At 40.4% G+C, this 25829-nt stretch overlaps 1 protein-coding gene across 3 annotated transcripts in view; it reads right to left on the reverse strand.

Annotated features, from left to right (window-relative positions):
- LOC132402835 (N-lysine methyltransferase SMYD2-like) overlaps positions 1-25829 on the reverse strand; it is a 52871-nt gene that overhangs the window by 18249 nt on the left and 8793 nt on the right. For 2 of the 3 annotated variants that reach the window (XM_059985855.1, XM_059985853.1), the window contains exons 2-6: positions 15766-15829; positions 12142-12252; positions 8300-8360; positions 6801-6925; positions 4672-4739 (exon numbers count right to left, since the gene is read on the reverse strand). In XM_059985855.1, the coding sequence (XP_059841838.1) occupies positions 4672-4739; positions 6801-6925; positions 8300-8360; positions 12142-12237 (350 nt within the window). In that variant the 5' untranslated portion in view covers positions 12238-12252; positions 15766-15829. Of the gene's footprint in view, positions 1-4671; positions 4740-6800; positions 6926-8299; positions 8361-12141; positions 12253-15765; positions 15830-19270; positions 19499-25829 lie in introns of those variants that run through there. The other variant, XM_059985854.1, reaches the window with a different exon arrangement.

Genomic DNA, 25829 nt, shown 5'->3' on the forward strand with positions numbered 1-25829 from the left:
AACGTAAAGATTTTTACTCCTCATGTATATGAATAATGTTAGTAATAAAGTCAATTCAATTGTTTTTTTCTCCTTTTTTTTAAAGAACTTCAAGATTTTCAGCATCTGTCCATTTTTTAATCCAGGCTGTGCAGGCACGTGGACATCAGCGAGTTAAACTGATGAGAAGAATTTAAAAAGAAGACTGCTTTATAGAGTGGCCACTGAGTAGAGGGAGTCAGAGTAAGAGGGCTTTCGCACAATGGGGATTTGGCAATAACGGGTCGAGGGGAGGTATGTTAATTGTGAAGAATAGGAATAGGAAGGATGTCTGTGAGGCTGGTGTTCTGTACTGGGTGTCGGATGTGGGAAGCCTCCCGGACAGCCACATCTGCGCCAGGTGCGACGAGCTGCAGCTTCTTAGGGACCAGGTAAGGGACCTGGAGATGCAGCTCAACGACCCTCGTCTGGTCGGTGTAAGTGAGAAGGTGATAGATAGGAGCTATAGGCAAGTAGTCACACCAGGGCCTTGGGAGACAGATAAGTGGGTGTAGTGTAGGCCTCCGTTACTCTCGATAGACCATGGATTTGCGCCTTGGAAAGTTGTTTTTTTAAATGGAAGACCTGCAGTTGCCCAAGCTGCAAATATCCCCTCTCCATGCCACCGATGTTGTCCAAGGGAAGGGCACTAGGCTGATACAGCTTGGCACTGGTGTCGTCGCAGAGCAATGTGTGGTTAAGTGCCTTGCTCAAGGACACATACACAGCCTCAGCCAAGGCTTGAACTAACGGCCTTCAGATCACTAGACCAACGCCTTAACCACTTGGCCACACGGGTAACAGTGGGTAACAGGGGTAACAGTCAGGAGAGGGAAAGGCAAAAATCAGATACTAGAGGGTACCCCTGTGGCTGTCCCCCTTTACAATAAGGGGTTTGAGTACTGTTGGGGGGGGGGGGGGGGTACCTACCTAGGGGAAGCAACAATGGCCACACTTCTGGCACAGAGTCTGGTCCTGTGGCTCAGATGGGTAAGGAAAGGAAGAGGATGGCAGCTGTGATAGTGAAACTGGGAAGCATAATTGGGGGCAGATGGTCTCCGTGAAATGTACGGCAGAAATGTGACAAATGTCCAGGATTTTTGCGTGGCATTCAGCACAGGTACATTCCAATGAGAAAGGGTGGTAGAGTGCAGGAATCATGGTACACAAAAGCTGTTGAAAATCTAGTCAAGATGAAAAGAAGAGCTTATGAAAAGTTCAAAAAACTGGTTAATGATAGAGATCTAGAAAATAATAAGCTTAAGAATGAAATTAGGAGAGCCAGAAGGGGCCATGAGAAGGCTTTGGCAAGCAGGATTAAGGAAAATCCCAAGGCATTCTACAAGTATGTGAAGAGCAAGAGGATAAATAGTAAAAGAATAGGACCTATCAAGTGTTACAGTGGAAAACTGTGTATGGAACCGAATGAGGTAGTGGAGGTACTTAATGAATCTTTGCTTCAGTATTCACTACAGAAAAGGTCCTTGGCGATTGTAGGGATGAATGATTGTGCACTGAAAAGCTTGAGCATATAGACATTAAGAAAGAGGACATGCTGGAACTTTTGGAAAGCATCAAGTTGGATAAGTCACTGGGATCGGACGAGATATACCCCAGGATACTGTGGGAGGTGAGGGAGGAGCTTGCAGAGCCTCTGGCAATGATCTTGACAACAATGGGGACGGGAGAGGTTCCAAGGGATTGGAGGGTTGCAGATGTTGATGATTCCTATCATTAGGAATAGTCAGTATGGCTTTGTCAAAGGCAGGTCGTGCTGTATGAGCCTGATGGAATTTTTTGATGATGTGACTAAACACATTCAGGTAGAGCAGTAGATGTAATGTATATGGATTTCAGAAAGGCATTTGATAAGGTACCCCATGCAGGGCTTATTGAGAAAGTAAGGAGGTATGGGAACCAAGGGGATCCTTGTTTTGTGGATCCAGAATTGGCTTGCCCACAGAAGACAAAGAGTGGTTGTAGATGGGTCACATTATGCATGGAGGTCGGTGACCAGTGGGGTGCCTCAGGGATCCCTTCTCTTCGCGATTTTTATAAATGACCTGGATGAGGAAGTGGAGGGATGAATTAGTAAATTTGCAGATGACACAAAGTTTGGGGTCTTGTGTAGAGATAGTGTAGAGAGCTGTCAGAGGTTACTGCAGGACATCAATAGGATACAAAACTGGGCTGAGAAGTGGCAGATGGAGTTCAACCCAGATTAGTGTTAAGGTGGTTCATTTTGGTAGGTCAAATATGATGGCAGAATATAGTATTAATGGCAAGACTCTTAGCAGTGTGGAGGATCAGATGGATCTTGGGGTTCGAGTCCATAAGACTCTCAATGCTGCCGCACAGGCTGATTGTGTGGTTAAGAAGGCATACCGTGTACTGGCCTTCAATTATGGGATTGAGTTCAAGAGCCGAGAGGTAATGTTACAGCTATATAGGACCTTGGTCACACCCCACTTGGAGTACTGTGCTCAGTTCTGGTCACCTCACTACAGGAAGGATGTGGAAACTATAGAAAGGGTGCAGTGGAGATTTACAAGGATGTTGCCTGGATTGGAGAGCATGCCTTATAAGAATAGGTTGAGTGAACTCGGCCTTTTCTTCTTGGAGTGACAGAGGATGAGAGGTGACCTGATAGAGGTGTATAAGATGATGTGAGGCATTGATCGCATAGATAGTCAGAGGCTTTTTCCCACGTCTAAAATGACTAACACAAGAGGACACAGGTTTAAGGTGCTGGGGAGTAGGTAGAGAGGAGATATCAGGGTAAGTTTTTATATGCAGAGAATGGTGAGTGTGTGGAATGGGCTGCCGGCGACGGTGGTGGAGGCGGATACAATAGGGTCTTTGAAAAGACTGTTGGATAGGTACATGGAGCTTAGAAAAAGAGTGTTATGGGTAACCCTAGGTAATTTCTAAAGTAAGGACATGTTTGGCACAACACTGCGGGCCAAAGGGCCTGTATTGTACTGTAGGTTTTCTATGATTCTATGTTCTCTATGTTTTTTCAATTAATTATACTAATTTGTTTAATGAAATTTATCATAGAAGTTTAAAATATTTTAGTGCACTTGTTAAAAAAGTAATTGTTTTGTATTGTAAATAGTTGAATTTTCCAGTGAGTTAGAAGCATAAAAAATTGTGAAAGCCTTATTTCTGTACCATTTAGACATTATGAATAAGCGTTTGGAAGATCTGCAAGATGGTTTGCTACCGACTGTGGGGGTGCAGTCATCTTCTGTCATATATGAACTTGGTTTGTGGAATCATCATTACATCCTGCAGAGAAGTCTGAATAGTTGAGTAAAATGCCCTGGTTTAACTACACATTGCCCTTGAATGGTCTATATTTAAATGTATTGCTGAGAGGCTGCATTTCCATCTTGTGAATTGTTCGAGTAACAAACTGCTTGAATCTTTGACAGCTGGCACTCTGACACTTCACAGGGACAAGCCAGCCCTTCTCTAGGCCTGTTCAGATCACCATATGCTTGCATTACATTGAATATCGTCAAGCTATTTTGGACTGAGGTGACCTAAGGCAGCAGATCTGCAAAAATCAAGTCCATAATTGTTAATGTCAGTGGGGAGAGCAGGTTGGCAGTGTTTTCTGCCCAATACTCTACACAGAAAATTCCCAATCAATTCTTGTAGTTCTAATTTACAGAAATCATATCAGGCTCATTGGATTTGGGCACTCTCAAATTTCACCCTGAATTCCTCGTTACTATTCCAAGGTAACATTAAAATCTCCCATAATCAACTATTAACCATTTGAAATCATGATGGTCCAGTGAAAAGGATATTATCTGCTAGTCCAGCAGCCAAGTCCTAAGCATGCCAATTAAAGGAGGTGTTTTATTTGGGTACTGTTCCATTCCAGCCATCCTCTTGCGACACTGGCAAAAATCAGACAACCTTCCAGCTTACCCATTTGCAGCAGGATAGGTTTGTCTCCAGGTTTTCTTGGATTTGGGCACACAACTTGAAAAAGGAAAAACAACAATTGCCTGAAAAGACAAATGGCACAATATAGGGACAGGATCAAATCATCCGGCCCCATTATCAGATTACTGTCTATATAGAGATAAGTCTGATGTCACTTTAACATTTATGCCACTAAACTACTCTCCCATCACGCATCTCAAAGAGGGCAGATTAAATTTGCTTCTTCAATGCTCAGACTCTATGGCTATGATAAAATGGTTCTGACTCACTCAGATTTGTTTATGAAATGCTCTTTACTGCAAAAGTTGATAGCATCGTGAATTCCATAATGATTGGGAGAAAAATGATGAAATTTAACCACAATTATTTTATCAAAAATCACTAATGACCTCTCACAGTGAATATTGGCCCTTCCAACACAACAAGCTGGAAAATTTACAATGACCAATTAACCTACCAACCAGATAGTCTTTGGACAGAGTGAGGAAACCAGGACCCCCAGAGAAATCCCACACAGTCACGGGGATAATGCCCAAACTCCTCACAGATGGCGCCAGAAATGAACTCCGATGCCTCAAGCATCACGCTAACCACTACGCCATCACAGCGTTATGAAAATTTCTGGTTAACTGACAAGAATAAATAACTGTATTGGTAGCTATATCAGACTGTACTTCACATTGCAATCCTAACCTTGGAAAGATGGCAGAGCCCAAATGGGAAAGTTCTTCATCTTCAATTGTGAATCCATTGCAATTAACCTTGAGGAAGGAAGAAAAATTAACAACTTTACACGAATGCCCATGTCCTACATTGATCTCTACACTAAGTTATTGATGAGTATACCTCAACTTCTCAGAAAAGATCCTTGTTTCCCATCAGTAATACTGTATTAGACGAACAGAGTTCAGTGTTCAACAGCACTGCAATTACAGTTCACAATCAATAATCCAGAAGCCAGGACCAATGATTCAGAGAGAAGTCCAATTCAGACTTCACAGCTGGGAAGCTTAAGGCCAATTAATAAGATAAAAGTTGTTAATTTAAGACAACGGCACACTCAGCCCCATCAGCTCTGCAAAATCCCCCTCATTATCACCAAATGCTGCTACGAAAATTAGGAAGACCTTGCCTTTCATGGCAGATACAGCCACACCTACAAAACCATACTTTTTATCCATTAACCCATCAGTCACGTGTGTGCATTCCTGCACTGTAAGGACAAACCACTGAAGCAGTGGCAGACTGGTATATAGCTCTTGATTTCTGTTTTGAACTCAAAATCCAGTGGTGCTAGGACCAACATGAATGCTAAAACTGTATGTTGCACAGTGAAAACTAAACAACAGCCTGGATATTCTAATCCCATGGTGGAGGCAATGGAAAGATTTGACCATGTTTCCACATAGAAGCCCTGCTTTCTTGTGCTATCCTGTCTCTTGCCATTCCAGCTATCTTTGCACTATATAGTTGGACTCCTTATGGAAATTAAGCAAGGCAAGCTAGAAAATCTGTTAGGTTCAATTATGTTTACAATGTAATTCGCTAAAAGTATGTGCAGACAGTGGTAAGAGTACAAGTTACTTTGCTGTTTGTTATACACAATAGTATACAATTTCCTTTCATTTTCAAAATGAGTGAGTTTCTGTATGGAAGTTGCTTCTTTAAGATACAAGATAGGGGTAAATGATGCAATGAGTATAGCACTGATTAGTTTGGAGGTTAACAAGAAGTGGGCTCAACTTGAAAAACATTACTTCAACTGAAAAGAGCAGAAAATAGCATTCTTCTACTGAAATAGTTAATTCTAAACAAAGCAAGCCACAAATCAGATGCAGAGATATTCTCAAGTCTCATTATGAAAATTCCTGTACATCACTGTAATCAATAAGCTGAAATGATCATTCTAAAATGGGAAAACATAACAGTTGGAGTATCAAACCATACTTTTGCCTTTCATGATCAAGAAAACCAGACATAAAGCAGCCACCAGTGATCATTCAGAACAAGTACATTTTAGGCCTCTATGCAGACCTAATATAGAGGGTCTCTGATCCTACAACAGTTAAGAATGTGGCCAGTACAGAAATGGTGTCAGAAACAGTGACTCCAACTCACATCCTGTAAACATTCCACTCTCCCAGTTCTTCCATCATTGTGTTTGCTCTTATAAGACTTTCTACATTCATGCTTCCAAGATGTTGTAATTCTTTCTGAACAATGTTTTCACCTCTACCTTTGCTGATTGAGTCCATTTCTCACAACTCTACTCTTACAACTTCCCCTCTTGGACAGAACAAGCATAACACTCCACTTATTCTAATTCTACACGTTCTGCATTCGACAATCCTTCACAATTTACAGCACCTTCTATAAGATTTCACTTCCGACCAATCTTCAATCCCTTCCCACTATTTCAAATCACTAGTTTCATAAAATGAATCACTCGTGTCCATAAGCTTCCCTTCTTACAACTTTTTGCCACTGCTGAAATTTTAGCTATTTCTCCTGCCTGACCTGCTGAATATCTCCAGCATTTTTTGCTTTGTTGTACTTTGTAAAGTGCATTTCCTTCTTCCCAACCCTTCACAGCCATCCCAGATGTGATATAAAGAAATGGTTCTTCTGTTACTATCAGCAATTTTCAGATTTCTTTCAGATATCCTGGGTTAAAGCTTTCAAATATGGCATCAAAGTCATGCTGACGTTAATGTGAAAGATCATGAATTTGTTTCATGTAATCACCCATAGAATAAATAACTATGTTCTCTTACCCCCACCCCACCCCCACAAGAACGCAAGATTTCAAAGTTGCTACAAACCTTAGCAAAGAGCTCAATCAAAGCTGCCTGGTCAGGGAAGTCCAAGTGTTTAGAATAAAAGTGATGAAGGGCAGCAATGTCACTCTCAATTAGCTCTCTCTTTTCATTATCCAATTTATCAAGGTCTAAAACAAACCAAAAACAAAACCATTTGAAAAGAATGGATTTAAACAATAGTTATTCAGAAATCTTAATATTGGTTTCAATCCATCAGAGAAGTCAGTAGGTCAAGTGCCAGGAACAACATGGCCCACACTGTTGGTTTGATCCTATTGTTGGCATTACCTTGTCAAAGTCCTCGAATAAATATTCTCTCAGATGATACAAAAACAAAGGATATTCAACTCTTGCAGCAGAATGAGCATGCCCAAAGACATGGAAGGAGCAGGCTTTCACTGCACTTCTGATCTGCTAAAGGAAATGCAGCCCTAATTCCAGCTATTGCCAGTATTGGCCTAACAGGGAAGGCAGTGTTATTGTACAGATTTCAACCTTGATTAAAATGTCCTATCAGACCAATTATTCTTTTATTAGTGAGAGCAAGTTACATCAAATTGTGTGTGTTTCAAGTCAACACAATTAAGGAGAAAATTACCCACTTGCTTTCCCAGTGGTCGATCATTTCCCCAGTAGCTTCCTAGTGTAAGCACAGCCTATACAATACTAATTTTAATTATTTTGGCACAACATGTTTGTGCAAATGGTGTTCCTGTGCTGTGCTGTTTTATGTTCAGTGAAGTTCATATAGGAGACCATGGTTTGTGCAGACCCAGAGAAGAGGATCGGCATACAAGGTCTTTTGTAAACGTCTATACTAGTTCAACGCTAATCACTTCAATATCCTCACTTCCACTAAAAGCATTTGACAAATTAATATTTTCTGTGCAAAGTACTTAAAACATCATGAAGTAAAAAATATCCACAAGCCAAGTAACTATTGACTAGAAGCATGAAGGGGCGACAAGTAATAGCAACATTCAGTGTGCCTCAAAATGACCTCTTCAATAGATTCTTGCAGCTGCCTCTACTACCGACATAGATCCACTATCTATTAAAACTGGAGGCTGGGAAAAAAATCTTACAGTACCAGTGCATCCTTGTGGGCCACACAAAAGTACACAGGAGTCCCCCCTAACAGGCCAAAACAGAAGTCAAAGTAGTCACTTTGGAAAAAGTATTAGAACAAATTTGAGGTAACAGCCAACATGAACCTTATACTACCTCAAATGGTACAGAGATTCAGAAAAATCACAGATGAGGTATTCTAGTGCAGCAAATATTTATCCAATCATTAAGGGCAGGCTGAAGCTTTAGTCAAAATAACATAGCAAACCTGTCAAACACTTTGAGGTACTGTATGCAGAGTCGAAAAGCAAAGTATTAATTCCATCATGATGAATGGAATGTCACAGGAGGCACATCCTTTACTTGGAAACTTAAAATGTTGCAGAATATAGAAACTTGATTGATTTCAGACTTTATAGTGAATGCATACTTACGTGACTCAAACTCATTAACAGCTAATAATTCCTCTGAAGGAGTTTTCTCTGGATGCATTTTCTGTAATTAAAAGAACATATAAAAGAATTTAAAACTATAGCTGCTGCCAAATAGATTCAATAGAGTGATTAGTCAGAAAGTAAAAGCCATGCTCCTGTTGTCCATATTAATTCCCAAAAGGAATTAATCATCCCATAGAAGAGAATGTTTGAGCACAGAGCAAAATAGTATCCTTGCTACCTTGTGATATTCCACATTCCTTGCATTTACAAAGCTATCACATTTATGGAGATCAGAGAGCTTCTGAGGGCATGGGAAATGGAGGCAATAGCAACTTGAAATAACAATGCCAGAAATGTAGTCTTTTTGCTGTTTTGTTTGACCTGGAAGAAATCTAATACCCCTTTAAGAATATTATCTCTCTTGAATGTTAATTTAAAAGAGGCATTTTGGGGCACCTCAGAACTGTGGAATTCTGCACCATGTGGAAAATGCAAGATAGTTGGTCAATCAATAGATAAAGTATTCTCAGATGGAGAAGCTCTAGCAACTTTTATGTCAATGCCAGTTACAGGTAGAAAACAAGGATGAGGAGTTGCAAGTTTTTTTTTTAAAAAAAAGGAGATAGGAAAGAATGGTATGTAGGAAGCTCTCTGAAAGATTGTCCTTTTATCACACATCAATCATTGTAGAAATAGAAAGAGAGCACTCAAGTGCCTCAAGAAATGACGCATGGGGGGAGGTTTGAAGGTCGTGGGGCATTGTGCCCAATATGGGCAGATATGGAACTTGAACAAGCCTGATGAACTTGAACAAGCACCTCAGTATTGGGAACAAGGGTGCACTATCTTGGTGAAAAGGAAAGCTTTTTATGGGACCAGGGGTTTTAAACTGACTTGGCAGTGCGGCGGGCACAAGAAAGCAGTATAAAGCGAGAAAGAGAAAGGCACAGAACAAGTTTTTGAATAACCAGACTCAAATTTGGGTCCAGATACATTGAATAAGATAGGAACTCTGTGGGAGTAATTAACCAAATGAAGTTTTATGAACTGCATAAAAAACAGGGCAAGAATATGTTCCAAATATTCCTTAGTACAGAGGCTGCAGAAAATAAAGGGAAGGGAAGAAAGTTGAGTGTGCATGGGGGTGGATGGTTTGTGTAGCAACATTGACAAAGGAGACTGCTGCAGTGCAGTTAAAAAAATATAGAAAGGAATCTCACAATGATCAAGGATAAAATATGTGTAGAATCAACAGGAGGTGTGATTACACTGATCAAACTCTTAAACAGGCTGTCATGTATTAAGAAGCAAGTCTTCAGGGAAATCACAGATGTGCAAAATGCAGAAGCTTGTGACTGTCCAAATACAGACTGGGACAGCAGCGAGGGAAATAAACAAACAGGCGGGATGGGGGGGCGGTGTTATGAAGTGTCTTCAAGGAAAACTATTCATCATTACATTTCTAGGTCAATGAGAAAAGGTAACACTACTGAATCATAAGTGTTGCAGTGAACAAGAACATGCCCTTTATCCCACCAGATCAACGCTACCTGTCTTGCCCATCTATGCTTTTGTATTTACCCAGATTAGCTCCTACAACGCCTTGCCTAATTAAGTGTCTGCCTAAATATCTTTTAAAGGTTGTGGCAATCCCATCAAATCCCCTTTAAAACCCCTTCCTTTCATCTTAAATATATGATCTCACATTTGGATATCCCTTCAGTGGTGAAAAATGATTCAGTCTGCTGTCAATGCCTCATATAATTTTTTTAATATAGCTCTCTTAAGTTAAGTTACACATCAGACTCCTTCATTCTGGGGAAAAAATGCATCCTATCCAATCTCTCTTAAGAAGCAAAGTCCTCCAATACAGACAACATCCTGATGAATCTGCTCTGCAGTCTCCAAAATAACCACATCCTTCTTAGTGTGGTGACCAGGATAGCACACATTACTCCAAGTGCAGTCCAACCAGTGTTTTGTGAAATTGCAATATAACATCCCAACTTCTGTGCTCTATTCTACGACCTATGAAGGCAAACATACTATATGTTGCCACTATTAGGAACAATGTACTTGACCCTCTGTTCATAAATATTCTTTAGCATCCTACCATTCACTATTTCACCAGAAATCTAACTCTGAATTTCTTTTTATTTGCTTCATTCTCTATACATGTAGCCTGACATGCTGAGTATATCCAGCATCCCAGAGTGAGACACAAGTCTACTCAGATGAGAATTGCTCCGAAATCATGCAAATGGCCCATCATCCTCAATAAGCCTTGCCTTTCTAACCCATTTTAATCCAGCCCCTTCAGTAAAATAAACTTTCTCTGAACAAAGTTAGTGACAGATAATTGCACATTCCAGACGTTCCCTATTTAGTGAAGGGCATTTAAAAGACTCTTCGGGATATGGATACATGAAAAATGGAGGGTTGTATGCTGTGAGAGGGGGAAAGGTTAAATTGTTTGTGGTATGTTTTTATATAGGTAAGAACAACATCATGGGCCAAAGAGCTAGTACTGTGTTGTACTTCTGTATGTTCAATGGTGCGTTCTCTTTAATTTCCAACTGAATTTCTGAGTGACCATTTCACGCTTATCCCTTCAATCGCAAATAGAATTTTTTTTGCTACTTAAATCTTAAATGGCCTCAATGAGGTTACCACGCAGGCACTTTCTGTCAGAGAAAGTACACCTACACACGTGCATTGGGCAAGAGGGTGACACCAGCCGATTAGTTTCTGATTTAGTTCTGGAACTCTGCCAGTGCTTCAGAATCCCATTCATAATAGCAGAACTTTTCTCGAGGAAAAGAACTGAACTTATTAACTTTTATTATAATGGAAGGGAAAGAGAAGGCCTGGTTTTGAACAAGAATTTTACTCTCACTCGATAGATATTGACACATATACACTTCTACTACAACTAATAACCAGCAAATTTCAAACTGGCAACAGCTGTCAAGCAATGCCTTGTTGTTAACTCAACACAAATAGTAAATAATCCAGTGCAATCTTCAATTATTGTTATTCCAGTGGGCATCATCCCCCTAACCCAGGGATCGGCAGCATGCGGCTCTTTCATCTCTGTGCTGCGGCTCCCCGTGGTTTGTTAGTTTTTGAAATGTAATTCGAAATTTGAAGATTATGGTGATCTTGTACAATCTAAAAATGTTGTGGCGACCCATTTCCTGGCACATCCGAACCAGCTCACAATTAGCCACCGTTCCGGCTAAGGGAGATAGCCTATGGGGGTTTGTGAGTATGTGTCTTTTGGAGCATCCGCGCCCACGGGGGGTGGGTTGAGGGAGGCTTTAAAGCAAGGCTGTTTAGTTCGAATAAAGTTACCTTTGACTGCAGTGTCTTTATTTTAGCGCTGCGTGTAGCACACCGCTACAACGTGTTTTTTATCGCTATTAATATACATCACCACTGCCAATGCCTGACACCCGCCAGTGCGCGCTTTCTTTTAATTCTTCGATCCAAGGTAGGCTAACTATGGAGTAACCTTCAACCCAACTTCTTTTTTTCAGAGTTCAAAATGTTTTTGTTGCATGCAGAAATGTAATTTCGTTTTCTCTGCAGGAGTTCATCAATTTCATAAATGCAACACATTATAGTTTGTTTATACATAGCATAAAGGCAAAAAAAAAACCGTTGTATGCAGTGTTATTTCATTTTAAATATCAAACGGGTTTTGTGGCTCCCAGTGTTTTCTTTTCTGTGGGAAATGGGTCCATATTGGCTCTTTCAGTGGTAAACGTTGCCGACCCCTGCCCTAACCTATATCAATAAGATAATTTGTTAGTTTACCCATCAGTCAGTCACCTTACCTGCTTAACCAGGATTCTTGCCACCAGCCTGACTGTCTCCGAGGGGTTCCAGTTCTGCCCAAATTTACTCAGTGAAGAGCATTCCAGTTTGTGCATTGGCCAGTCAGCTCTCTGCAAGACAAGTTGTAAAATGTAGTATTTTAATTATACAAATGTGGCGAGATTATAATTAATACTGAAACTTTGTTAATCTTTTACATGTAGCGTTAATGGGTTCAGCAGAAAAGCAGTAACTCAACAAAAAAAATTAACAAAGTCCTCCCAATCTAATATGTACACACATGTGCACTGAACCTTTTTACACATATCGCTAGAACAAATGCAGTGGAAATACTCAATCCTATTCCCACATTCTACAGAGAAGCCAGAAGAGATCATATTATGCTGCTCAGATTCAGCGATATCCAAATGCATCAAAGGAAAAGCAAATTTGAAGTACAGAATTACAAACAGCTAGAACTCAAGTCTAGGAGAGCCACAGATGATTCCACTTCTCGGTTGTGCACTTAGTTCTTTCCTCACTCTCACCCACCCCTCTTCAATTTTCTCTAGTATGTGATTTCAAAGCAAAAATTATCTACCAAGACAAAATTTATTATGTTCCCTTTTACAAACTTGATCAGACAATGCTTTTATTATTGCTGTTTCCAGAACTGAACCATCTCACATCCCCACCACATCATACAAGATCGGTTCTGATCTAAAGCACTTGACGGACAATATACTTAAACCTAACTTAACAATGTTGGGAATAAGAAGAGTAGAAATATTGGAGAAATGTGAAAGGAGAAAAATAGCAAGGATAGAGGCCATCCTCTTATGCATTACTGGGTTGGATATGATTCACCTGCAAAAGTCTCCTTCTATCACAGAGTATCCAATCCACCTCTCTAGATCAATAGCATTTTTGTTACCTTTGTACATTGAAAGAATGAAATGTTATTTGTAACTAGTCTAAAATTGCCAGCATTTAGAAGGTCACTGTTCATATACCCAAGACACTAGTAAAGTCTGAAAAATCCAACAATATTGACTTTGACCCGCATACACTGCTACACTTCTGACAAGCTCATACATTTGGGCTCCTCCTGCCCACTGAATATCCTATTTCAGGAAGATGAAGGTAACTCTAAAAAAAACAGTGCATATAAAGAAATTACCAGAACAATTTGCAACTATCCTGACTGGCTGCTTCACTGTCTGGTAGAGAATTTGAATGTGCAGGAACACAAGCTGCTGTAGAGATTAATAGACATGGGCACAGCCCTCCCCATTACTGGTAGCATCCACAGGAGGCACTACCTGCTGAGTTCCTCCAACACTTTGAGAGTTGCTTTGGATCTCCAGCATCTGCAGATATTCTCGTGTTTGTGTTTTTTTTTATTCTAATAGAGTTTTCTTGTAAATATCATGTATAATGTGATTTTTCTTATGAATGCTACTTAAAAAATGCTATATACTTGTGATCTTGCTGCAAGTAAGTTTTTCATTGCACCTGTGCATACATGTACTTCTGCATATAACACAAACTCAAATTTGACATTTAGCCTTTACCCTGGAACAGGGTATAGGTGCTGACTGGTTGTATCCAGAAGCTGTTCACTCAAGCATAAAGGAGTCAGCCATTTGAGACTGAATAAAGGAGGGTTGTATCTTTGGAAATCTATTCAAGAGGCAACTGTCCTTAAGCATGCTCAGATCTGAGATTCAATATACAGACATTATGAGAATACAGAGATGACAAAGTAGAATTCCATGTTTTACTTTTTCCATTCTTATTGATTCAATGAAAGACCAGATAGAAAATGTTTGTACCTAAAAACCGCTATGGTAAATTTCTTTTACCTTCTTCCTTTAAGAAAGGCAACAGGAATAATGCAGGAAAATATAGGCTGGTGAGCCTTACATCAGTAGTAGGGAAATTACTGAAGAGTCATAGGGTCAAAATTCGCATTTGCGAAAGCAAAGACTTACTAGAGAAAATAACATTGCTTTGTGTGGGGGCAGTGCTATCTCATAAATATGATTTTAATTTTTTTTTAAAAAAGGAGGCAACAAGGATAATTAATGGTCCAGTCAATATAACTGCATGTTTTTTAGTAAAGCATTACATAAGGTTAGTTATGATGGGCCATTCCAGAAGATTAAGCCGCATGAAATCCACAGTGAATTGGCAAGTTGGAAAGAAAACAAATGGCTTGGTCACAGAAGATGAAGGGTAGTGTTGGAGAAGTATATGTTACCCCGACTGCAGCTTTGTGATCAGTGGGGTGCCACAAGCATTAGTGCTGGGACCATACTTTGGATGATACTGGGAGATGAGATTTGTAAATCTGTAGATGACAATAAAATTGGTGGAGTTATGGACAGTGAGGAAGGTTGTTAAAGCATACTGCAAGGTATGGTCAGGGCAATGAGTATAAAACTCTGCAAATTGCTTTGCATCTGTATGAAACTTTGGTTACGCTACATTTACAATACCAGGTGCAGTTCTGACTGCCACACAGAAAGGATGTGGAGGCTTTAGAGGAGATGCAGAAGAGGATAACCACATTGTTGCATGGGCTGGTGGGCATTATCTACAAGGGCAAACTTGATTGTTTTCTCTGGTGTGCTGGCAACCTCAGGTATATAAAACTATAAGATGCAGAGATGGAATAGATGGTCTTTTTTCCAGGGGTGGAAATGTCAAATACTGGAGGGCACAGATTTCAGATGAAAGGGAGAAGTTTTAAAGACAATTTAAAAAAAAATTTAAAACAGAGTGGAAGGTGCGTTGGACATGCTTCTGAGAAGGTGGGAGAAACATAAGTGCAGCAACATTTAAGAGGCATTCAGACAGGGAACAGAGGGCCAGGAGCAGGCAGTTGGGATGAGTTAGGCTGGCACCATGGTCAGCACAGACACAGTTCAACATTCTATAGGCAAACATTATACACTGAAAGAAACAGTGAAATCCAACAAAAAGAGATCAAACTAACAAAGAAATCTCAAAAAACACGAAATGCTGGCAGAGCTCAGCAGGCCAGACAGCATCTATGGGAGGGGGTAATAACAACGTTTTGGGCCAAAACCCTTCATCAGGAGTAACATGGGATGGTCGAGGGGGGATAAGAAGTGAGGGGAGGGATAAAGTAGAGAGCTGGGAAGTGATAGGCTGAAGGGAAATGGGCTAGGGGGAAGGTGGAGAATTATGGGAAATAAAAGAGAAAGAAAGGTAGGGTTGGGGAGAGAGATTATAGTGAGGGGGGAAAAAAGACAGAGAAAGAGAACCAAACTAAAATAATAGATAGGGATGGGGGTAAGAGTGGGGTGCGGAGGTCAGTGAGTTGGAATCTCAATAAGCCCTCATCATGCAGTTAATTCTTTTGCCCGGAATGCAAGGTGAAATGAGTGTTCTAATATTTTAATTGATATGAAAACAACACAGAAAATGGATTTCATTGTAACAAGCTTACTTTCCGCTATTGCGAAAAGTAAATTCATAAGAATGAAGAACAAAGTTAGAGTTTTAGAGCAGGGAAACAATAAGGTGCAAGCCATAACAAGGTAGATCGTGAGGTCAGGAGACCACTTAACATTGATGCTTTTGCAAATTTTGCTGATCACAGACTTGGATCTTACCTGGCAGGTTACATTGCAGTAGAATGCTAGTTTACATCGTCCACACTTTGCTAAATCATCTTTACTGCAAGAACAAAAAATGAGAAGAAATTATTGGATAGTCAAACATATTCACTACACCACAGCTATTGTAGGAGCAGCACAATAATCAGTTTCAAGATCACATGCACCTATTTCCTAACTTAACGGGCTTACTTCCTTAATAAAGGTCAGTTATTTCCTAACGTACCATACGATTTGGACAAATAATTAAACTACATTCTCTTGGAAACAATCCTTTTGCCAGGTCATTTAAAAGAAAATAAACTACAGATAACAGCTCCCTCCTACATCTGGAAAGAGCAAAACTGACCAATTTAATCAGAACAATCCTTTCCTCAGCAGGTATGTTTAGAAGAGACATTAGTACAACATTAACTTAAAAGGCTTGTGACTTGAGTTCCAGTAATCTTTCTTGCCTTGCTCAACAAAAATATAGTGCTGCCTGAACAACATTCAAAGACTGTTCGCTTTTACCAAAAAGTTTCAATGAATCACAAGCCTCAGAGAAAATTATTGTACTTCAACTCGGTTTTATATGGATGACATTTTGAACAAAAGAAAAGCTTAATTAAATCATTGTTACATTGGGCCTCACCAAGAAGTCATATTTACTGTTTCATCGATAATGCCAATTTGTTTTTCTAACATCTGAAAGGTTGTAACATCAAATTTGGTTGCTGTATTCCCCAACAACAGTAGTGCTTCACTTCAAATTTATCTTAGCCATGTGCCACACAGATCCCTTAGTTGGATTCAAACTTGATCTTCTGTGTTCAACTGGCATTTATTTATGGAGAATAGGCCCTTCTGGCCCTTTAAGACACCCCCCATCCCCGCCACTCAGCAACTCAAGATCTATCTCTAGCCTAATCACAGGACAATTTACAACGACTAATTAACCTACCAAAGAGCAAGTCTTTGGACTGTGGAAGGAAATGGAGCACCCAGAGGAAACTCACGTGATCACTGGGAGAAGGTACAGTGACAGCGGCAGGAATTAAATCTAAGTCGCTGGTACTAGCCATTGTGCTAACCACTACACTGCAAATTTTCCACATGGTACTTTAGGTTCCTCCCTCATCTCAAAGATATGCTGCTAGGTTAATTAACAGTTGGTTTTTAAAACATATGCCTAGTGTAGATAGGTGGCAAGAAAAAAAGTATTGAAAATTTACTACTAAGCAAGTGAATAATATTGTCGTAAACACGAGAAAATCTGCAGATGCTGGAAATTCAAGCAACACACACAAAATGCTGGTGGAATGCAGCAGGCCAGGCAGCATCTATAGGAAGAAGTAGAGTCAATGTTTTGGGTCGAGACCCTTCGTCAGGACTAACGGAAAAAAGAGATAGAGATTTGAAAGTGGGAAGGGGAGGGGGAGGCCCGATATGATAGGAGACGACAGGAGGAGGAGGGATCTGTCAATCCATGGCCACCTCTACTCTCAAGATGAAGCCACATTCAGGTTGGAGGAACAACACCTTATATTCTGTCTGGGTAGCCTCTAACCTGATGGCATAAACATTGATTTCTCTAACTTCCGTTAATGCCCCTCCTCTCCTTCTTACCTTATCCCCAATTTTTAATTTTAAGTTCTTTTTTCTCTCTCTTTCTCTCTCACAATAAATCCTTGCCTGTTCTCCATCTTCCTCTGGTGCTCCCCTCCACCTTTCTTTCTTCCAAGGCCTTCCGTACTATAATACGCCCCCTTCTCCAGCCTTGTATCCCTTTTGCCAATCAACTTCCCAGCTCTTAGAATCATCCCTCCCCCTCCCACTTTCATATCTCTTTTTTCTGTTAGTCCTGACGAAGGGTCTCGACCCGAAACATCGACTGTACTTCTTCCTATAGATGCTGCTTGGCCTGCTGCATTTTACCAGCATTTTGTGTGTGATGAATGATATTGTATTTTTTTGTTTTCTTATCTCCAATGAGATTGTTCTGCTGGGAGTCAGTAAGCACCTCAGGCGCTGAAAGCTCTCTTAGGCAAAAAAAACTAGTTAAAGACTGGGATAAACTTTTAAAACTTAAGGGAATTTTACCGAATAGCCATTGATTTGACATTTCACGAAATCCAAGAACAACAATTCTCAAAGCAGCTGATAAACTGAAAGCTCTGTACCATTAAAAATAGACATATTACCAAGCAAGGGTAAAGCTTATGAGTTAAACTTCTCTAAAATGGCATTTACACAAGGTGTGGGTTGAAGAGAAATGAGAATGGAGAGAAGAGGAAAGATCTATTCAAATGCATGCAGATAAACTGGATGAGGAGTGGGCTTATGACCCAAGACAAGCAGCATACATTCTTTAAAAAGACAGAAATTCTGCAGCACTTAGAACATAGAATGAAAGCTGAGAGCCTTAATATACAGGTGGGACAGCAACATAGTAACAGAGGTAACACAAAAACAAATCAGATAACACCAAACACTTGATAGAAAACCAGCTGGAAATAAGAACACTAACTTATTTTACTTTCCTTAGAGATACAGCATGGTAACAGGCCCTTCCAACCCAACGAACCTGTGACATATAATTACGTACACCCATGACTAATTAACCTACTAACCCGCATGAATGAAACCCACCTGGTCACAGGGAGGATGTACAGACAGTAGTGGGAGCTTACACTTACATAGTCCCAAAAAGGCAAGAACACAAAGTTAAAAGTTTTTTTTAAATCAAAGTACATGTATGATACCATTTATAACCCTGAGACTTATTCCCTTGCAGGTATACTCAATAATCTGTAGAATATTAATATTAACCATAACATATCAATGAAAGACCAGGCCAGCACTTTTTACACTGAAAGACCTGGTCTTTCAGTGTAAAAGGGACAACAAATTATGCAAATACAAAAAGAACAAAATAATAACAAATAAATAAGCAATAAATATTGAGAACATGAGTTGAAGAATTCTTGAAAGTGAACCCATTGGTTGTAGGAACATTTAAATAAGTGAAATTGAGTGAAATTATCCCCTTTGGTTCAACAGTGTGCTCGCTGAGGGGTAGTAACTGTTCCTGAACCTGGTGGTGAGTGCTCCGAGGCTCCTGTACCATCTTGCTGATGGTAGCAGCGAGAAGAGAGCACGCCTTGGATGGTGGGGTCCCTGATGATGGATGCTGCTTTCCTGCAACAGTGTTTCATGTAGATGTGCTCAATGGTGGGGAAGGCTATACCTGTGACAGACTGGGCTGTATCCACTACTTTTTATAAGATTTTCTGTTCAAGGGTATTGGTGTTTCCATAACGGGTTGTGATGTAGTCAGTCAATATACTCTTCATTACACATCTATTGAAGTTTGTCAAAGCATGAGATGTCACATCAAATCGTCACAAATCCAAATGAAGTATAGATGCTGCCATGCTTTCTTCGTAACTCTACTTATATGCTGGGCCCAGGACAGGCCCTCCAAAATAATAACACCTCCAAGGAATTTAAAGTTGCTGACCCTCTCCACCTCTGATTCTCCAATGAGGAATGGCTCATGGACTTCTCGTTTCCTCCTCCGGAAGTCAATAATCAGTTCCTTGGTCCTGCTGACATTGAGTAAGAGATTGTTGTTATGACACCACTCAGCAAGATTTTCAATTCAATCTCCCTCTGAAATGCTGATTCATCACCATCTTTGATTCAGCATATGACAATGGTGTTGTCAGCAAACTCAGGTATGGCATTGGAGTTGTGCATAGCTACACAGTGTAAGTGTAAAGTGAGTAGAACGGGGGGGGGGGGGGGGGGGCTAAGCACACAGCCTTGTGATGCACCTGTGCTGGTGGAGTTCACGGAGCAAATGTTGTTGCCAGTTTGAACTGACTGGGGTCTGCAAGTAAGGAAATCAAGGATTCAATTGCACAAGGAGGCATTGAAGCCAGGGTCTAGGAGTTTACTGATTAATTTTAAAGGGATGATGATATTAAAAGCTGAGCTGTAGTCAATACAGAGCATCCTGATGTATGCACCTTAGCTGTCCAGATGTTCCAGGGTTGAGTGAAGAGCCAGTGAGATGGCATCTGCTGTGGACCTGTTGCTCCGGTAGGCAAATTGGAGTGGATCTAAGTCACTTCTCAGGCAGAATATACAATCTCATTATCAACTTCTGAAAATACTTCATCACTGTGGATGCAAGTGCTACTGGATGATAGTCTCTGAGGCAGGTCGCCCACATTCTTCTTGGGCACCGGTATAATTGATGCTTGCTTGAACCAGGTGGGTATTGGGTATCCAGATGCATATTGGTCTCCCTCGGGTAACTTACGCTTTTTGTACAGGTCATACCTTCCCCAGATCCAGAAATCTGAAACCTTGCTCCCTGAAACAATTCTCCAGCCATACATTCATCTGCCTCATTATCCTATTCTTACCATCACTGGCATTTGCACAGGCAGCAATCCAGAGATTACCACCATAGAGGTTCTGCTTTTCACCTTTTCAGGACCATTCCCCTTGACGACCTATGTCATTGGTACCAATATATACAACTTCCGGCTGTTCATTCCTCACCACTCCCCTTTAGAATGCTGTGGACCCAGTCCAAGACATTCCTGACCCTGGCACCTGGGAGTCAACATATTATTCAGGTATCTCAAGTTCACAGAATCTGCTTTCTGCTCCTCTAATTATGGAATCCCCAAAACTACCACATTCCTTTTCTCCCCACTTCCCTTCCGAGGCACAGAGCTCCTGAGTGCCAGAGACCTAGTTACTTCAGCTTCCCCCGGTAGGTCATCTCCCTGAACAGTATCTAAAGCAGTATACTTACTATTGACGGGAACTGCCATAGGAGTACTCTATATTGGCTGTCTATTCACTTTCCCTCTCCTGACAATTAGCCAGTTATCTGCATCTTGCAATTTAGGCATGATTACCTCCTGTAGCTCCTATCTCTCACCTCTTCAATCTCCCATATGAGCTGAAGATCATCGAGCTGCAGCTTGATGCACTTCAATACATTTGTAAAATTTCCCACATCTCCCTCAATGAACATATCACTACCTCCGCATCCACTTTCCGCACAATAGCGATGTACTAACAGAAAAAGCTTACTAGAAATTATCCTAAGAAGCATCCTGACATTCCATGAAATGGCTACATCAAATCAATTTGACAATTTCAAAAGGTGGTCAAACCAGAATTTCCTGGATATGACAAAACTGAACATTAATTAGGGTGGGACAAGTAGCTCTAATGGGGCCTCCAGCATTAAAGCTATTGACAACCCTTTACATCAGAGAAGAGTGAAATGTGATGATGAAGAAAGTAGATGAAAAGTTGAAAGCACAGTGATAAAGGATTTGAGTTGAAGCTTCTGCCCAGAGATATACCCTTGAAAGAGTGAGAAGTTAAACTTGGATTGAAAAGAGAAATAAGAAATTGATCAGAGACAGCCTTCTTGGCGATTGTTACAAACATGGCAGAAAGGTCACGGTATTCTTCCTTTCTGCACCTTGTGGTGTATCAGGCAGCAACCTTTCCTTTTCATTACCATTTTTGGTCTGTGCTTTTTAAATGAGGCTGAGTTACTAGCTCAATGCTCAGCACAGCATGAATGGAAAGCAAGCAACTGGCTGGAACTGAACCTGGGACCACTCACCTTAAAGTCCAGTGCGGATGCCATACCACTGACCAGCTTGGAAGGATCATGTGAAATGGCAAACCTGAAGCACTGACCGTGACTATTGGTAGGAGGACCTGTATGCAGGTAACCTCAAACAGAGGACTGTGAATTCCAAAGACAAAGAGTTACAAGAATCATTTAATAAAGTTCAGAATTAGGGACTAGGGTTGAAGTAAGCAAATAACTGCCTTTTAGACACATGATACTTGACTGGATTATTTCAAAACACAAATGTCTTCAATAGAATACAAAAAAGCCAGAAGAAGCAATACACACAAGATACACAAAATGCCAGAGGGACTCGGCAGGCCAGGCAGCATCTACGGGAAAGAGTAAACAATCAATGTTTCCAGCAGAGACCACTCATCAGGACTTGGCTGCTTTGGATTTCCAGCATCTGCAGATTTTCTTGTGCTTGAGAAGAAGCAAGTTCCTGCTAGAGTCTCCAGAAGTAGAAAGACAGATGAAGGCATTAGTTAGCTGTATTAACTATACCACCTCAAACTGTGCAGCACATGTAGACTGATTTAACTAAAAACTATAATCACTCTTCCGTTGATTCCCTAAATCAAGGCTACAATGTCAATACATTCATTTGTAACAAGCTCCTGGATGAAATGGGTCTTGTTCATAAGTGACAGTTCCATCCTGAGTGAAACATAAAGAGACAAGCCCAATTGCAGAGTCCCATTAGTTACAGGAGGCACCAGCAACTACTGATGCTGGAATCTGGAACACAAAATAAACTGCTGGAAAAAACAGAGCAGATCAAGCAGCATCTGTAGAGTCAAATGGATGATTGATGTTTCTAATTGGGACTCTGTGTCAATTGCAAAGGTGGTTGGCAGGTTCCATCTCCTCGATAGAATAAAAAAAAACAAAATGGCTAGAGGAAGTTTTTATGCACCAAATTCCAGCATCTGCACTTAGTTATGTCTTCTTGCCACCTCCCCAAGTGGGGGGGGGGGGGGGGGAGTAGGGAGAAAAGAAAATAGTATCCGGAAATTGGATTTGCTGGCTACCAGAAGGCTTACTCTTCACTAGGCAAGACAGAAGTTGCATCAATACACAAAAGGAGGATGGTAGGAAAGCAGAATAGGGAAGGATTCTGGTTTATCAACAAAAATCATGGAAAATACTAAAAAAAAGACTAGAATTGAAAGGCTCGAGTCCAAGCCACCTGGCAAGGTGCAGACATATAATAGATACATGGTTAAATAATAGAAATAAAATTATGCCTCAAAAGCATGGGGAAAGGTGAAGATCTATGGAAAATAAAAATAAAGTTTTGAAAATAAAATACAGGTTGCCCAGCCATGGTGGTTAAAGTGCTGAGGCAGCAGGTAACTAAAATCCATATATCACAGTACCAAAACACTATTATTCCCACTGTTAAATTAATTTTGATAGGATTAATAATCAATTTCTAAAAAGGGAATCATAAACTGTGTAATATAAACTCAGCATATTAATAATGGTATTTTTAAAACATTTTAAAATCACCATTCCAATGAATGTTTTCCAATTACTTACAATATAGAGCTCCGGGATTAACAGTCCGGGAAGCAGCCAGACTGAAGCAAGTCATTTACTCTTGTGAAATCTGACAGAGCAGAGTAGTGAGCATTCAGAGCCAGTCAATCCAGATTGCAGCCATTTTACCAGGCATAGCACAGGCACACAGCTGACAACAGCAAAATAAAAGAAAGTAAAGACAAGTTTTGACTTTTGAGTTAGCTAACTCATCAGCAAGGTCTCGGGTGCTCTCAAATACAACACAAATATAAAAAAAAGGTTTCGTAAACAACTCTTTAACTACTAAATCTCAGAACATCTGCAAATACTAAACCAAATTTTTTTTTTTACAAGAACAGCCTGGATAGTTTAACGTATTGCAAAAGTGAGCAAGCATAAATCTTAACAGTGTACACAGACCCCACTTGGAGTACTGTGCTCAGTTCTGGTCGCCTCACCTCAGGAAGGCTGTGGAAGCCATAAAAAGGGTGCAGAGGTGATTTACAAGGATGTTGCCTGGATTGGGGAGCATGCCTTATAAGAATAGGTTGAGTGAACTCGGCCTTTTCTCCTTGGAGCGACGGAGGATGAGAGGTGACCTGATAGAGGTGTATAAGATGATGACAGGCACTAATCATGTGGTTAGTCAGAGGCTTTCTCCTAGGGCTGAAATGGTTGCCACAAGAGGAAACAGGTTTTGGGTGTTGGGGAGTAGGTACAGAGGAGATGTCAGGGGTAAGTGTTTTTTTTTTACTCAGAGTGGTGAGTGTGCGGAATGGGCTGCCGACCACGGTGGTGGAGGCAGGTTCGATAGGGTCTTTTAAGAGGCTTTTAGATAGGTACATGAAGCTTAGTAAAATAGAGGGCTATAGCTAAGCCTAGTAATGTCTGAGGTAGGGACATGTTCGGCACAACTTTGTGGGCTGAAGGGCCTGTATTGTGCTGTAGGTTTTCTATGTTTCTAAGTAGTGCATATGAGCTTGATTTCAATGTTTAAGAGAAGTTAGAATAGGTACATGGATGGTAGGGATACAGAGGGCTCTGGTCCCAGTGCAGGTCTATGGGAGTAGGCAGTTTAAATGGTTTGGCATGGACTAGATGGGCCAAAGGGCCTGTTTCTGCACTTTTTTTCTATTATTCTATTACAGAAGCAAAAAGAAATAAATGACCACATTTCAAGTTAAATTTCATGGAAACAAACTAAATTCTAGTTGCAAAAAGCCCAAATATCTTAATGTCTGCTGCCATGTTAAAGGAAATGAGATATGCGAGAGAGATGACAACTGACAGGAATAACACAAACAAAATGCAGTTCAGGCAGCATCCATGGTAGGGGTTCCCAACCCTTTTTATGCCTTGGATGAATTCCATTAAGCAAAGGGTCTGTGTACCCCAGATCAATGGAATGAATAAACAGGCAAGATAGATACTTGTTTCTGGATACTTTTTAGCCATATTGGTGAGAGAATTGCCCTACTCTTCAGAACAACAGAAAAATAAGATCCATTAAAAAATCATTGGAAGGGATCTTATTTCAAAAATATATTTCCAACACTGCACCCATCTTTAGATGAACTGAAGAGGCAGACTGAATTTCTACTCTAATCGACAGAAAAGTACCCGAACCTACAATTTTCTGACTCAAGGTAAGGATGTTGTAATTTCTGTCACAATAGTTCATCTTTTCGTGCTTTAGAAGCAGTGCTAACACTTCCCGTCACTAGGGTTGCAAAGCATTTTAACGGGTGTCTAATCTGTACCTCCTCCTGCTCAACAGCTGAAATGAACTGCAACTTCATACCCATTATCTGTTTGTTCCAGCATAACAAGAATTGTCACCAAAACCAAAAAAATCAAAATCCAAATTTCATGCAATAAACATTAGTGATTATTGTTCCATGGTCAAAACCGTCAAGCTCAAGACAAATAACCCTGATTCTTATTCAAAACTTACAATAATATATAAAATTACCTCTGGCCTCAAATGTCAATCATAAAATTTATCTAGCATGTCAAGTAAAATTGAGAAACAAGTGAAAGCACAATATTAAGATAATTCTTCTAACAAACTAGTCATTTCTGCCTTACGTTACTTGTCACCAAGAGAGACTTTCAGTTCGCATGCAATAGCCACACAGTTACTGTTGGACTACCCAAAGGTCTGTGACAGCAGTGCTGTTAGGTTCCACAAAAGTACTAATGACCCTCAAAAGGACCTTAATACCATTTTGACTGCCATATCTCATATTGCTAAGAATCAAATCTGCATCTTAAAAATATGAAGATTTTTCTTCAAATCTGCATCTGAAAAAATTTCTACAATGAAACACCGGTCAGCCCTCACCGCAAACTCCATTCCCTTATCGCCTTTGACTTTACAGCCTTAGCCATGTGAAACAACTTTTGCAACCCATTTGCCCTTTTTGACGCCAAGATAAGTTTCTGCCCCCATATCTGCTACATTATAAAAAAAATGCTTATTTTGGCTTTTCAATTCTGCTCACCACCCTGCCCTGGCCTTCAGCTGCATTCTTTCAGCTCAGATACAGTGCCTGATATTCAAACTGTTTTACTGGCATAGGGCACAACTTTTATAAGTGTGGAAGAGGAACGACTTAAGCCAGTGCTGACAAATCTGCAGAATTTATTGCCACAGATGGCTGTGGAGGCCAAGTCATTAGTTATATTTAAAGCAGACGTTGGTCAATTCTTAATTAGTAAGTGCAACCAAGGTTATGGGGTGAAGGCACAAGAATGGGGTTGAGATAGTAATAAATCAGCCTTCATCGAATGGTGGAGTAGACTCAATGGTGTTATGAAATACAAAAATAGAAAAGTTATGTTTCAGTCATATACTGTAGTACATTGATGAGGACAA

This window comes from Hypanus sabinus, chromosome 12 (genome assembly GCF_030144855.1).
Source record: "Hypanus sabinus isolate sHypSab1 chromosome 12, sHypSab1.hap1, whole genome shotgun sequence".
Lineage (NCBI taxonomy): Eukaryota > Metazoa > Chordata > Chondrichthyes > Myliobatiformes > Dasyatidae > Hypanus > Hypanus sabinus.